This window comes from Octopus bimaculoides, chromosome 29 (genome assembly GCF_046866305.1).
Source record: "Octopus bimaculoides isolate indiv1 chromosome 29, ASM4686630v1, whole genome shotgun sequence".
Taxonomy (NCBI): Eukaryota; Metazoa; Mollusca; class Cephalopoda; order Octopoda; family Octopodidae; genus Octopus; species Octopus bimaculoides.
In genome coordinates this window covers 17,956,214-17,972,696 of record NC_142956.1, presented here as the reverse complement: position 1 = coordinate 17,972,696, position 16,483 = coordinate 17,956,214, and the positions used below count along the sequence as shown (strand labels likewise).

General features: G+C 35.9%; 4 protein-coding genes across 6 annotated transcripts in view; 2 read left to right on the top strand and 2 right to left on the bottom strand.

Annotated features, from left to right (window-relative positions):
• Positions 1-111: 111 nt before the first annotated feature.
• The window catches only part of LOC106873435 (uncharacterized), a 34,647-nt gene continuing 18,275 nt past the window's right edge, over positions 112-16,483 (top strand). Inside the window, exons 1-3 of the mRNA XM_089344979.1 lie at positions 112-437; positions 1,853-3,997; positions 13,803-13,804. Coding sequence (XP_089201105.1) covers positions 2,842-3,997; positions 13,803-13,804 — 1,158 coding nt within the window. The 5' untranslated portion in view covers positions 112-437; positions 1,853-2,841. The remainder of the gene's footprint in view (positions 438-1,852; positions 3,998-13,802; positions 13,805-16,483) is intronic.
• On the bottom strand, positions 5,678-10,697 carry LOC106873433 (uncharacterized). Of its 2 annotated transcripts, none has more exons than XM_052977898.2 (2): positions 10,570-10,697; positions 5,678-8,831 (listed from the first exon to the last, which is right to left on the bottom strand). In XM_052977898.2, the coding sequence occupies exon 2, from the start codon at positions 8,458-8,460 to the stop codon at positions 6,937-6,939; it is 1,524 nt and encodes a 507-aa protein (XP_052833858.1). In that variant the 5' UTR covers positions 8,461-8,831; positions 10,570-10,697; the 3' UTR covers positions 5,678-6,936. The 2 variants fall into 2 exon arrangements, with proteins under 2 accessions (XP_052833858.1, XP_014776274.1); XM_014920788.3 differs by lacking the exon at positions 10,570-10,697 and adding an exon at positions 9,802-9,951.
• Positions 9,982-16,483, top strand: part of LOC106876802 (uncharacterized) — a 99,711-nt gene continuing 93,209 nt past the window's right edge. For both annotated transcript variants that reach the window (XM_089344974.1, XM_089344971.1), the window contains exon 1: positions 9,982-10,382. The gene's annotated coding sequence lies outside the window, so the exon portion shown is untranslated. The remainder of the gene's footprint in view (positions 10,383-16,483) is intronic.
• LOC106873440 (uncharacterized) lies at positions 12,069-14,064 on the bottom strand. The gene has a single exon (XM_052977906.2). It carries the CDS (start codon positions 13,997-13,999, stop codon positions 12,662-12,664), a length of 1,338 nt encoding a protein of 445 aa, XP_052833866.1. The 5' UTR covers positions 14,000-14,064; the 3' UTR covers positions 12,069-12,661.

The window sequence follows — 16,483 nt, the reverse complement described above, 5'->3', positions numbered from 1 at the left end:
AAACAAGTAAAAGAATATATATTCATTCCGTTTTCCTGTAATTATCCTTTTAACTTGATAAACCGTATTCTCTTGTTTTATAATTAATAAAATAACTCTTTTAACGTGAGGTAAATAAAACTTAAATTTAGAGTTACTCCCCCTTGACAATCGCCAAACTTTTCCACAAATCTTCCTTCTTATTGTCTGATCCACGTGTATATTACCGGGTCCCATCTACTTCACAACGATATTTAGCTGAGCTGTAATTAAATATACGTGACTGCTAACTAACTGTATAAAGAAATTAGCCACAACATTCTTTATGTTGATCTCAAACTGTATGTCAACATTTATGACGAAATCTAGAGAGCTGCCAAAGTCTACCTTGGCTTAAATTCTGGTTTCTTGAACATATCGCGACACATCTTCTTTGTTTGATCTACATTCATGTGTTTGTAAGTAATATCTACATAAATATCTGTATTGTATACGTGTTATTTTGTGTACATCTCTTTGTTTTGATCCGTTCAGTGAGACAAATGCAAAGCAACGAAAGAAAACTGAGTAGAAATTTAAGAAAATAAGGGTGTTGTCTTTATTTATCTATGCTACGAGTTCATGTGTATATTATAATGAATTGAAAAACTTAGATTAACTGAGATTATCTATTGTTGTCTTAATACGTTTTTTTTTTGTTTCGTTTTCCGTTTATTGCTCCTTTCCAATTTTTTTTTATTCTTTCCGTTTTATCGGTTTGAGATTTGGGCACAATGCCAGTAATTTCGGGGGAGGGAGGAATTAAGTCGATTACATGGAACCTAGTGCTTAACTGGTAGTGGAGGCGCAATGGCCCAGTGGTTAGGGCAGTGGACTCGCGGTCATAGGATCGCGGTTTCGATTCCTAGACCGGGCGTTGTGAGTGTTTATTGAGCGAAAACACCTGAAGCTCCACGAGGATCCGGCAGGGGATGGAGGCGAACCCTGCTGTACTCTTCCACCACAACTTTCTCTCTTACTTCCTGTTTCTGTTGTGCCTGTAATTCAAAGGGTCAGCCTTGTCACATTGTGTCGCGCTGAATCTCCCCGAGAACTACGTTAAGGGTACACGTGTCTGTGGAGTGCTCAGCCACTTGCACGTTAATTTCACGAACAGGCTGTTCCGTTGATCGGATCAACTGGGACCCTCGACGTCGTAAGCGATGGAGTGCCAACAACAGTGCTGAACGGGTACTTATTTTTGGCATTCCTTCGTTACTAGCAGCAACCTTGTCAAAATCTCATATAATCTTGTTTGTTAATTTCCGTAAAAATGTTTTTATTTCTTCTCAAGAAAGATGTATATACGTGTCTATGAAATGGACGTGAGTGTGTATGTGCGTGGGTGAGAGAGAGAAAGTGAAGGTATGTGTTATGTATGAACTTTTTTGCATGGATGTGTAAGTGGCACTCTTTCTCACATACAATGTATGTGAGAGAGAGAGAGAAAGCGAGTGAGTGCTTGTCTTCTGCTATAGCCTTGGTCCAACCAAAGCCTTGTGAGTAGATTGGTAGATGGAAACCGAAAGAAGCCCATCGTGTATATATATACATGTGTATGTGTGTGTGTGTCTTTGTACCCCACCAGCACTTGACAGCTAGTGTTGGTGTGTTTACATCCTCATGACATAGCAGTCCAGCAAAAGAGACCCAATAGAATTAAGTACCAAGCTTAGAAAAATGTACCAAGGTTGATTCATTCACCTATGCAAGTGTGGAAAAATGTACATTAAAACAGTGATGATGATGATGGGAAGTGTATTGTATTTTTGACTGTTGAATCTCTACATTCTAAATATCTTCTGTATCTTATACCATTTTTCTATTATTCCAGAATATCAGAAGACATTTGGGATAAAAGGAATTTTGTATCAGAAGCATCGTCTGTGTTTATCATTTTAAAAGACTGGAAAAAATTTGTACATAACAGTTTTAACCCTGTATATAATTCTGTGTTGTATTATGATGAAATATTTCCTCAGAGAGAACTTGTTAGCTTTGATTTCTTCAATTCATTGTCTGCAATGTGCACCACCTTATTTTTGCATTCTATATAAACATGGAAAAATTTTACAAAGGAATTTGCTGCACCTTCAGTTATCGACAAAAATCATAGTCAATGGAAATATAACAGAAAAAATATTTGTCAGGAATAAACTATAACTTCTCAATTATTCCAGATAATCAGAAGATTTTGGTGTTAAAGGAATTTTACTTCAAAAGTGTCATCTATGTTTGTCATATTTTAAAGACTGGAAAAATCTTGTACAAAACAGTTTTAACCCTGTATATAATTCTGTGTTGTATTATGATGAAATATTTCCTCTGAGAGAGCTTGTTAGCTTTTTTTTCACTTTAATTCATTGTCTGCAAAATGTACAACCTGATTTTGCATTCTGTATAAACTTGGAAAAAATTTTACAAAGAAATTCGCTGCACCTTCTGTTATCAACAGTTAATGGAAATATAACAGGAAAAATATCTGTTAGAAATATACTAAAACAACTAAAAAAGGAAGAAAAATATTCATCTGTTGCCGTTGCCAGTACCGCCTGACTGGCCTTCGTGCGGGTGACACGTAAAAGCACCCACTACACTCTCTGAGTGGTTGGCGATAGGAAGGGCATCCAGCTGTAGAAACTCTGCCAAATCAGATTGGAGCCTGGTGTTGCCATCCGGTTTCACCAGTCCTCAGTCAAATCGTCCAACCCATGCTAGCATGGAAACTGGACGTTAAACGATGATGATGCAGTGAGAAGAAAGAAAAAATTATGGAAAAATAAATTATGTATGAATTAAGTTGATTTCTTCCCTCTTGAAGAGATGCCAAAAGTTAAAGGAAAAACTTCATACCATTGTGGTATCTGCAAAAAATCATTTTCTCATAAAGGTAGCTTAACCACACACAAATGTATTCACACAGAAGAGAAGCAATATCACTGCGATTTCTGTGCTCAATCCTTTTCCAGTAGTAGCACTTTAACTTGTCACAGGCGCACTCATACAGGAGAGAGGCCATATCGTTGTGACATCTGTGGTAAATCATTCTCTCGAAATTATCTTTTAACTACACACAAACGTATTCATACAGGAGAGAGACCATATCACTGTGATATCTGTGGTAAATCCTTCTCTCAGAATAATCACTTGATTTCGCACAAACGCAGCCATACTGGAGAGAAACCATTTCACTGTGATATCTGTGATAAATCATTCTCTCGAAATCATCACTTGACTGCACACAAACAGCTTCATACAGGTGAGAGACCATACCACTGCAATACCTGTGGTAAATCGTTCTCTCGAAGTCACAACCTAACCACACACAAACGCTGTCATACAGGTGAGAAACCATATCATTGTGATGTCTGCGGGAAGTCCTTCTCTGAAAGCAGCGTCTTGAATATACACAAACGTATTCATACAAAAGAGAAACCGTATCATTGCGATATCTGTGGTAAATCATTCGCTCGACATCATGTCGCAGCCGTACACAAACGTATCCATACAGGCGAGAAACCATATCCATGTAGTATCTGTGGTAAATCCTTTTCGTGTTTGAGCAGTTTAATCACTCATAAACATATTCACACAGGAGAAAAGCCATATCAGTGTGATATTTGTGGTAAATCGTTCTCTCAGACCTGTTCCTTAACTATCCACAAACGTATTCACACGGGGGAGAAACCGTATCAGTGTGATATCTGTGGTAAATCATTCTCTTGTGCAGCCACTTTAAATACTCACAAACGCATTCATACAGGTGAGAAGCCATATCACTGTGATATATGTGGCAAGTCGTTCTCTCACGGAAACAGTTTAACTTATCACAAACATATTCATACTGGAGTGACGCCGTACCTCTGTAATATCTGTGGAAAATCCTTCTCTAGCACATGCAATTTAAATACTCACAAACGCATTCATACGGGAGAGAAACCATATCAATGTGATATATGTGATAAATCATTCACTCAAAGTAGTAATTTAATTCAACACAAATGTACTCATACCGAGATATAACGACAGCACTGACGACACAGGAATCATTATTATTCTCAGCGATTTTCTATGCAAACATTCATCACCCTTAAAACCCAGACATCCAGACACAACTGTCTCGCGTCTTGGCCATGTGGGGCTGATTACCTTGTATGTGTGAATGAGTAAGAGACAATATTCTCCCTGAACAAAACCCCAGTCTGTCACAGAGTTACTCACTTGCAGCTGAGTGGACTGGACTGGATCATTGTGAAATGAAGTGTTCCATTAAAGTGCACAATGCACCAGCCAGTCCAGGAATTGAAACCAAGATTTTGCAATCATGAGTCCAACACCCTAGGTACGAGGCCACATACCTTCTGTGCAATCAATGCTTTACAGCTGGAAGCCCTTCCCATCACCAATGTCTCTCATTGCCTCTTACAATATGCATGGAAATATTAGTCCAAGGAACATAGGTGCAGTTTCTTTGATGTGTGTGTATACATATATATATATGTGGATATCCCTAATTGCATAATATTTTCATTTTGTGCTGTTAAATGTTTTAATTCTTTCTGTTTTCCTCGCATACTGTTTTTCTCTGTTACATTGGTGCGCTACGGTGGATTAATTTAAGACTTAGCTCTTATTTCAAGCAAGTAGATGCTGATTAAGCATCATTACGCTTCGTGCCAATCTATAATTCATAGCTGTTTAAAGCTATTATAACTGCGTTCCACCCATGCCACTACTGGTGATATCATCAAATTTAGAATTTATCCACAGATGATAGACATCTAACTTCAAATCTCAGTGTTTGAATGTTTCATATACATATATATATATATATATATATATATATATACACACACATACATTTTCTTCCTGATTGAGACATTAGTGCGTCACAAACAAACTGGAGCAACATGGGATTGAGTGTTTTGCTCAAGAACACAACACATTGCCCTGGCCAGGAATCAAAACTACAATTTTATGATCATGAGTCCACCACTGAGTCATGTGTCTCCACTAAATAAAATTCCTTCCTGAGTCATAGATTCATAAGGGCCAGTTTCATGGTGTATATATTCCCCACTTGGACTGGGTGCTGGTTCATTGCAGAGTTACTCATTTTAACCAGCTGAGTGCGCTGGAGCAGCATGAAATGAAGCGTTTGAGAACATGTGTTACCTGGTCCAGGAATCGACACCACAATCTTATGATCATGAGTCCAACACCCTAACCACTTACCACACAGCCACTCCTGCGCCTATAAAATTTTATCGAGGGTTTTTGTCCTTTTTTAAAATTATTTACATGCTTGTTCAACCATTTCATATGATTTTTATTCATTAAAACTTATCAAAACAATTCACAACTCTTGTTGTAAAGTCTTGCTTTCATTTTGTTTATCAAAATTTTGTCATCATAATGTTTTTGCTTTCATTTTGTGATGAGCAACTATCACACAGAAAATACCAGCTTCCAAATCTTTTTTTTTTTTTTCTGATTCGGCAAAAATGGAATAAACGAATTACAAATTCAGATTCAGTGTGAAAAATTACATCAATATACCAAATTTGAAAATTTTCACTTCATTTCAAAATTTCAAAATCTGTGACAGCAACAGAAAAGATTCTAAATGTGTCAGATTAAATAGACAGAACATGAACAATTTTGAAGGAATGGATTTTATTTAAAATATCAATATTATATCAACAATACGGATATAGTTGTATATATATGAAACGTTAGATTATATTAAGTATTAGGAGAGAGTTCTAACATAATGTCATATTTTTCTCCATGTTTTTTTTTTTTGATTGTGGCCATGCTGGAGCACCACCTTTAGTCGAACAAATCGACCCCGGGACTTATTCTTTGTAAGCCTAGTACTTATTCTATTGGGCTCTTTTGCTGAACTGCTATGTTATGGGGACGTAACCACAGCAACATCGGTTGTCAAGCGACGTTGGGGGGTGGGGGGAACACAGATACACAAACATTTATATATATACGACGGGCTTGTTTCAGTTTCTTATTTCTTTACTGCCCACAAGGGGCTACACACAGAGGGGACAAACAAGGACAAAGGGATTAAGTTGATTACATTGACCCCAGTGCGTAACTGGTACTTATTTAAACGACCGCGATAGGATGAAAGGCAAAGTCGACCTCGGTGGAATTTGAACTCAGAACGTAGCATTCTGTGTCATACTAAATCTCCCTGAGAACTGCATTAACCCTTTAGCGTTCAGATTAATTTGTCAAAAGTAATCCTTATTTATTCACATTTAAAAAAATTTATCTGATATTATTTTGCAGCTTCAAGATTTCTAAGATGTAATTGCTTATTTTTAGAATGACATTGCAAGGTAGGTGTGAGAGGCTGGTTCTGGCCAGTTTGAGCATAAAATGTGTAGAATATTTGGGCCGGATATAGCCGGTTTAAACACTAAAGGGTGAACCCATATGTGCTCATATAAAAAAAATGCATTCTTAAAATTTCACTGTATTTAGATTAAATGTTATGGTAAGCTTTCACAATCTGGAAGAGAAGGACATTATGCAACTGTTAGCTACAGGTGTCGACTACTGATGGAACATTTTGTGTGCTCAGTCAGATACTTCCTGGCAAATTCATGTCTAAACAAGTTGGAGTAGGTTTTACGCAACCAGGGGTATATATGGGTGCATATGTCTGTGGAGTGCTCAGCCACTTGCATGTTAATTTCACAAGTAGGTTGTTCTGTTGTTTGGATCAGGGGTTTTCAAACTTTTTGACTTGTCAATTAAAAGATTTCGATTAAAAAAACATATATAAAAAGTATTTGCTGTCCACGGACCCCCTGTCTTGTCCTTGCGGACCACAGTTTGAAAACCCCTGGTTTGGATCAACTGGAACTCTTGTCGTCATAACCAACAGAGAACCACTTATTCTTCTGTATGGATAAACACATGTGTAGCTAATAGTCTTTTCCGAGAAAATGATTTACCACAGATATCGCAGTGATAAGGCTTTTCACCTGTATGAATACGAACATGTTCAGTTAAATTACCTTTCTGAGTGAATGCCTTTCCACAGATATCACAGTGATGTGGCCTCTCACCTGTATGAATATATTTGTGTTTGGTTAAATGGTAATTGACAGGAAACGATTTGCCACAGACATCACAATGATATGGTTTCTCTTCTCTATGAATGTGTTTGTGTTTTGTCAAGTTCCGTTTTAGAGAGAATGCCTTACCACAGATATCACAATGGTGTGGCTTCGTTCCTGTGTGAATCTGTTTGTGTTCTGTTAACTTACACTTTTGAGAGAATGATTTACCACAGATATCACAGTGATACGGTTTCTCACCTGTATGAATGTGTTTATGCTCAGTTAAATTACCTTTCTGAGAGAATGACTTACTACAGATATCACACTGATACGGTTTCTCTCCAGTGTGGACACGTTTGTGTTCAGTTAAGTTACCTTTTAGAGAGAACGATTTACCACAGATATCACAGTGATATGGTTTCTCTCCCGTATGAATGCGTATGTGTTCAGTTAAGTTGCTACTTCCAGAGAATGATTTGCCACAGACATCGCAGGCATACGTTTTATCTCCTGCATGAAGGTGTTTATGTTTGGTTAAGGTACTGCTGGTAGAAAACGGCTTACCACAGATATCACAGTGATATGGCTTCTCGCCTGTATGCATGTGCTTGTGTTCGCTTAAGTGGTGGCTTCGAGAGAAGGATTTTCCACAGATATCACAGTGATATGGCTTCTCTCCAGTATGATTACGTTGATGTACAGTTAAGTCATGCTTTCGAGCAAAAGATTTACTACAGGTGTCACAGGGATATGGTTTCTCGCTTGTATGAGTGTGTTTGTGTTCAGCCAAGGTACTTTTCACAGAGAATGATTTACCACAGATATCACAGACGTATGGCTTCTCTCCCGTGTGAACACGTATGTGAGTTGTTAAGTTTGTACTTCGACAAAATGACTTACCACAGATGTCACAGTGGTACGGCTTCTCTCCTGTGTGAATACGTTTGTGTTCAGTTACTTGATGGTTTCGAGAGAACGATTTACCACAGATGTCACAGTGATAAGGCTTCTCTCCAGTATGAACACGTTTGTGCTTAATTAAATGATCATTTAGAGAGAATGTTTTATCACATACATCACACTGATATGGCTTCTCTCCTGTATAAATATCTTTGTACTCAGTCACTGCACTTTCTTCAAGGAAGGATTTCTCGGAGATATCACAGTCATACGATATCTCTCCTGTATGAATAAGTTGGTGTGTAGTAAGTTCACATTTTTGAGAGAAGGTATTTTTACAGATATCACACTGGTATAATGCTATTTCTGTGTCTTTCGGCATCTCATTAGAAAAATCAATCCATTCGGTTTGTGTCTCACACTTAACTGTGCTCTCACACAATTCATTTTCCATAATTTTTCTCCTTTCACCACAATATACAAGTGTTTTCCTTCTAAATAGTTATATATATATATATACACACATATATTTAATATCTAACACATATTTCATCGGTTATCTTTCTATCAACTGTGATGTCAATCAATAACTGTAAATGCTGCAAATTACTTCATGATCTGAATTAAATTTCAATCCAAGATCACCTTGTACACATTCCAGTTCAGAAAAAAACCTATCACAGTAATTCTACCACAGATTTGATAAAACTCAGTAGACTACGCGTTCTGTATAAAATGTTCCTTTAGCCTTTAAAAGTTAATAAGTATTGGTGATATATCCAAAGTAAAAATCATAATTCTTTAGTGACGATGTCGTCTGATATTCTGAAATAATAGAAAAATGGTAAATGGTATAGAGGATACTTAAACAATTGAAAATTCAACAACAGAAATTTTATTATATTTCTATATCAAGTGTAAATATAAGCATTTACATGAACAGTTAAACTTCATAATTTGCTATTATAGTTATATTTTACACACTAATGCAAAGGTCAGGAAACTTTCCCAACCAATTACCCCCAAATGTATTTATTTACACCAACGTTATCCCCTTAATTTGAAAGAAAGAAAATCATAGTCTTTGAATTCAAAAGGTTTGTTCCGTGGCGAGTGTTGTAGACATGTGCTCAACGTGCCAAACTGTGGGACTGAATACAAATACATGTAGTTATAAAGCAATATGTCTGCATAGACGTTATTGCAATATATTTAAAAAGAGACGTTAAACCACGATCCATTAGAATATAAACATCTTTAGAAATTATGGTTTTAAGCACAGTAGATAATTCCCGACCCAATTACACAGAAAAGGCGTCAGTGGCTTCATCGTAATAAATACAACCCATGCTAGCATGGAAAGCGGACGTTAAACGTATCAAGCGTCGACAGTGAAGAAATAGCAGTCAAATCTCCGCGGTCTGTATCAAGAATATCCAAAGCAAATCAAATACTGAAAATACATTCTATGAGAATATAATGAAACACTTGGAAGTGTTTTATTATTCTATTATTACACGTTCATTAAAAGAAACGGTAACTTTACATTGGATTTTTAAACAATCAGAGATGATATTTTGAAGATCGATCTAGAATAAACTTGTAAATATGTTGTTGATTTCTCTGATTACTGTTTAATTGTTGATTTCAAACAACCTGCAGGACAATAGACTATCGATCTCTGCTTAGCAACAAAAATAAACTTTCACCATTGTCTCTTGTTGATTCTTTTTTTAATTTTAATTACCCAAGTTCACCGAATTTTGCTAAAAATAAAATCTGTATTATATCTTACCTGTTATGATATATAAATCAGTGTTTAATGTGAAATATGTTTAATTAAGCCATAGAACGATTTCACAGGAAATACAAAAACCTTGAAGAATGAGATTACAAAAATAGACACGGATAAACGAACCGCACTGGGTTTCCGAAAGCTATCATCTCGTATACACACACACACACACATATAATCGGCCAGTTGTTCATAAGTAATTATGTGTGTGTGTATCTTTCTATGTAAAATATATATTTAATTATGTGAATGTGTGTGTGAGTGTATTTATACATATAAAAATGTATATATATATATATAATAAAATTACGGATAAAACCACTTTAATGATTTTATCAAGTGCCCAGCGTGAAATAAAAACCTTGTAGGTAACATTTTATACTAATTTATAAATTAGTATATGTATACAGACTGTCCTCATTTAACGACCACTCGGAGTTATGACGAACTTTACGAGCGGTCGTTACATATTTTACAAAATATAAAAACTTAAGAACTTTGACTGTCGTATTGTGTGCTGTACGAGAACTGCCGTCGTGACGGCAGCGCACGCAGAGCACCCAGCCTCACCCTCCGACATCGTAAGTTGACAGTATCCATATCTTAACTTTAAGGTTTTCTTTGTGATAATCTTACTCTTACTTATTCATTTTTCAACAATTTGTGTTAGTGATTCTTGGCCCTGTACTGCATATACTTTATACAGTACGGTATTCTGTTTTTATATGTATGTACAGTACACTATACCTATAAAAAAAAAATACGTACCCTATGAAAATTCGTTTTAGCATTGTTGTTCTAGCCTTTTTTAAACAATCACATATGGTTTGTCCCAAAGAATCAACCTTTTAAATAAGAGTTTTGCTTCCACTAGCGAAAGCTATACGTATCTTTCAGAAAGCTCCATGCCAATTTGACTTTATGTAGCATCTGTTGTTACTTTATGCGCAGGCTATGTGGGAAGATAGAATAAAGGGGCTATTGTTAGCTTATAATGAAATCGATAATCACTTGGTGCACCAAAACACATTTCCTTTTCCAGATAATACAAGCATGCCACCTAAAAAGAGAGCATGCATTGGCAGAAAGTTTTCTGCCGTGGCAAGGCAGCAGTACTGGTAGGTTAAGGAAACTGAGGACCACAGGTCCTGTAGATCAGGGGTTTTCAAACTTTTTGACTTGCGGACCCCTTTATATTTCAGGCTTTACCTTAGGGACCCCCTTATAAACGCTTATGAAATTTCTACATAAATATTTGCTTAAAATAACATATATCTTTACATTTATTTATTTAACAGTATTTAACAAATAGGTTTATTGTCAATTAAAAGATTTCGATTAAAAAACATATATAAAATCAAATTGCCCATAAAAAGTATTTGCTGTCTTGTCCGCGGACCACAGTTTGAAAACCCCTGCTGTAGATTGTTGAAAAGAGCTGCTGCTGCATGAAACCTACTGAGTGCTATCCATTGGGCATGCAGTGTTGCATCCACTAAAGAAGCCCCAGAAGAGAGTCCAATCAACACTGCATCCGCTTCTGCCTCGAGGTTGGCAGATGATGACAACCATCGTATGATGAGACTTCAATCTAATGTCCACCGGAAGACTCTTGCTGACTATTGGAATCCATCGAATAGTCAAGGGGCATTAAAGGAGCGCAACTGTGATCCTGAAGCAATTATTATACCACCCAAGAGATTATGTCTGTAATATGTCCATTTTGCAAGGCCCTCAAGTGGGTTGGATAATCCAGTGGCCTATGCTGCTCAAATGGAAAGGTTCACTTACCTGACCTGCAAAACATACATCAGCCTTTGCTCTCTTTAATCCTTGGTCAACACCCTGATTCACTGCAATTTATACAGAAAATTTGTATTTATAACTCTGCCTTCCAGATGACAAGTTTTGGTCACAAACCCATTCATGAAGACTCCTGTATGCCAACGTTCAAAATTCAGGACCAAACCTATCATCAGATAGGCTCTATTCTTCCTGTCAAGAAGAATGGAGCCTTCAAATTTACTTCATGGAAGAAAGCACTGAGCAAACGGTTCCCCGAGCTCAGGTAGCACCTGGAACAAAGTAAAGAAAGTTTCCATCCACTAAATCCCTTCACAAGACTTTGGTCAGTCTGATGCTATAGTAGAAGACACTTGCCCAAGGTACTACACATCAGGATTGAACCTAAAACCATGTGGTTAGGACTGAACCCAGAACCATGCCTATGCTTAGATGTTCTACATAAAAAAATCAATGGAGAATAATTAAAGAGTAAAACAACTTTATTCCTCTTTCAAGTTATTAAAAATATTCACAAAATGTGATGAGGTCAGAATTCAAAAACCTCAGTCTTGCAGCTGAAATGACTAAAGATTGAAATAATGTTTTTAGACAGACAGGTTTGACTCTCAATACAAGATGGAGTTTTCACACAACTAGTGATATTTTACTGTATAGATGCTTATATGCCTTGTTAAGTGATTTCTTTGGGAGAATGATTTACCTCAGATAGATGAAGTATTGAAGGCTGATCTCAAAATCCTGATCCTTACAAAGGAGATGACAGACAACTGAGAAATGTGGTGTATTGCTGTACTGAAGACCTGCCTACCACAACAGAACTGAGATTCTGAAACCAAGGTGTCATATAAAAAGCACTGGTGATGGGGCCCATTATAAGCACCCACTCCACTCTGTGGGGTAGTGTGGCATTAGGAAAGATATCCAATTGTAGAAACCAATCCAAAACAGACTATGGAACTGGGGTGGCCCCTAGCCTTGATAGTTCCTGCGAAGCCATACAACCCATGCCAGCATGGAAAACGGGCGTTAAATGTTGATGATGAAGATTACGATGTCACAGTGATGTTTTCTCTCTTGTATGAATGAGCTTGTGTCTAGTGAAAGTACCATTCATAGCAAATGATTTACCACAGATATCACAGTGATATGGTTTCTCACCCGTATGAATACGTTTGTGAGTAGTTAAGTTACCTTTCTGAGCAAACGACTTACCACAGATATCACAGTGAAATGGTCTCTCACCTGTATGAATACGTTTGTGTGCAGTTAAGTAATCTTTTTGAGAGAATGATTTACCACAGATATCACAGTGATATGGTTCCTCACCTGTATGAATGTATTTGTGCTTAATTAAGTCACTGCTTCCACTGTATGACTTACCACAGATATCACAGTGATATGGCTTCTCTCCTGTGTGAGTGCGTTTGTGCTGAGTTAAGTTACAACTTATACTGAATGACTTTCCACAGATATCACAGTGATATGGCTTCTCCCCTGTATGAACACGTTTGTGTTTTGCCAAACAACTTCTTCCAGAGAATGATTTACCACAGATATCACAACGATAGGGTTTCTCTCCTGTATGAGTGTCCCTGTGCTGAATTAAATTACTATTCTGAGAAAATGATTTACCACAGATATCACACTGATATGGTTTCTCACCTGTATGAATACGTTTGTGAGTAGTTAAGTCACTACTTCCAGAGAATGATTTACCACAGATATCACAATGGTATGGCTCCTCTCCTGTATGAAGACGTTTATGATGAACTAAACTATTTGTTTGAGAGAATGTTTTACCACAAATGTTACAGTGATACGGTTTTTCTCCTGTATGAATGCGCTTGTGAGTAATCAATGTCCAATTAGCAGTGAACGATTTACCACAGATATCACAGTGATAGGGTTTCTCCCCTGTATGAATGCGTTTATGGGCAGTTAAGTTGTGACTCTCAGAGAATGATTTACCACAGACAGCACAGTGATATGGTGTTTCTCCTGTGTGAATGCGTCTATGAGTTTTTAAGGTACTGTTTACTGCAAATGACTTACCACAGATATCACAGTGATATGGTTTCTCACCGGTATGAAAGTATTTATGTTTGTTGAAGTTACCCTTTGTAGCGAATGACTTATCACATATGTCACAGCAGTATGGTTTCTCTCCTGTATGAATACGTTTGTGTTTAATTAAGAGGTTATTTTGAGAGAATGATTTACCACAGACATCACAGCGATATGGTTTCTCTCCAGTAGAAATGCATTTATGAGTAGTTAGGTTACAGCCTTGAGAAAAAGTCTTTTTGCAGATATCACAACAGTATAATTTCTCTCTTTCTTTCGTTATTTCTTCATGAAATAAGCCATCCTTTACATTTTTCACATAACTCATTGTTCTATAATGTTCTGATACCACCACAACAAATAAATACTTTTTATTTATATATATATATATATATATATATATATATATATATATATATACATATATATATTTCTAGTGATTTTGTCAGTATCTGAAGATTACAGATTTCTTTATAAATGTATCCATGTTTAATTAGAATGTGAAATACTCATGTAAATATTCCAGACAGTGAGGAAGAGAAATCTTGTTATTCATCTTAGTTCAGAACAAAGTATTTCATAGTTATTCATCACAGATATATTATATAAACATGTTTATATCAATTATTTATTACACCTTCCTTTCGTCTTTAAAAGATTATTAATATTCATGATGTATCTCAAGTAGAAATTCCTTCTTACCACAGACGTCTGATGTTCTGAAATGATATAAAACAGAAAATAGTTAAAAAGGAGAGATTCAATAATAGAAATGTTATAGTATGTTTTCATAAGGATAAACTGTGGATATAAATTTTTACCTAAAAAGTTACTTCTTATTTTGTCATTAAAACTATATTATGCGACTGTGAGTAATGTGGAACTTTCAAATCGTGAATGTTCCGAGACGCCTCACCGGAGCCAAGAAGCAATCTTCAAGCGGAATAACAAATATATACGTCAACAACGACCTCCCATACAAAACGAAAGGAACCAGAGAAGCAACATGCTACATTCACCTTAGTTTACAAAATAATCATCATTTTATGTGACTACTATAATTAATTAAACTAAACTAATTACGGTATACTTAATACACGTAAAAAAGCAAGACATCCAGAGACTTCAATTCAACTGAAATATATATCATATCTTACCTGGTATTTTACATAAATTACGGTGTAATGTAAAATATCTTCAAGTTACATTAAAGTGCGATTTCCCAAAATGAAATGTTAAAACATTAAAAAAAAACCGACACGGTAAACAACGAAACGAACTTAGAATCTGGTGGTTGTGTACATCCTATCATCAATCTTTTGTTGTTTACGGATGTAATGTTACCAATTTTTTTTTCCTTTTTAATTTTGAAATATAATACAGATTTTAAAAATCATGCAGTGTGAAGATTATCTAGACGTAATTATATTATACTAATGATGCGAAACCAGAACTGGAATGAAGAAAACGAAAGATCGGTATCTGGTTAAAATATAGAAAGAAGATTATTTAGAATAGATTTTAAAAATAATTAAATAGAAATTACGTGAGTTAAGTTTATCCCAAAATTCTACTAAAACAACTGAGATATTAGATCAGTTGTAATATAATGATTCTCTATGGTGAAATTGAAAATTTCACCATCATCGTGTTTAATAGTACAGATCAATTTCGTGGGTCTCGAATTTCGCCAGATTATTATTTTTTTAAAAATTGTTGTTTTGAAATGCTGAGGATTATTTTCTAGAAATAGATCCCAAAGTCGCAAGCTAAAAGTTGTGATATCAAAGGCTTACATTGGCAGCATATCTCTGGGAGATCAGCACGTACAAGAAACGTTCATGTAGTCTCTGAGCTATACCGACCATGCAGCAAAAAGAATTTTAAGTTTCGGTGCGGATTATGTACCACCGCTCATTAAACCGGTACAAATAAGTGGTACTTTATTTGAACCACCCAGCTTGAAAGAGATACACAACCTCCCGATTCTTAGTTCGTTTCTCTGTTTACCGTGTCCAGTTTTTGAAATGTCTTAAAACTCAATTTTTTGTGGAATCACCTGTAATTGTAAATTAAAGACATTTCATATCAAACTCTGATTTTTAACACCAGGTAAGATATATATATATATATATATATATATATATATATATATATATATATATATATATATATATATAATATATATAGGAAAATGGAAAAAAAGCCAGAATGCTGAACTGGGAGCACAATTTAATAAAGATTTTTTCTAACCAAATTATGCTCCCAGTTCAGCATTCTGGCTTTTTTTCCATTTTCCTATTATTTCTCCACGTGCGGTTAACACAACCCCACTATTTACTGACTTATATATATATATATATATTTCGGTTACGTTAAACTCTCTGAATCTCTTGCTTTTTTGTGTGTATTAAATATACCATAATTCAGTTTAATTGATTATAGAGGTCACATAAAATGATGATTAATTTGTAAACTATGGTGAATGTAGTATGTTATATCTCTAAGGTCCCTTTCGTTTTGTATAGGAAGTCGTTGTGTACGCACATATTTGTTATTCCACTTGCAGATTGTGTCTGTTAAAAGTTGTGTATCGTTTTATCATAGCGATTATTACTAACCATATGTTTGTCGGCTATTTGTGTTGCAAAAGAGTATTACAGTCGTAGATATGTTCCATTTTTAGCACCTGGATCTGGTCAGCCAGAGAGCTGCACCAGGCCCCTGTTGTCTTTTGTGGCATGGTTTCTATGGCTGGATGCCCCTCCCAACAGCAACCACTGTACAGAATACTCTGGGTGTCTTTTACATG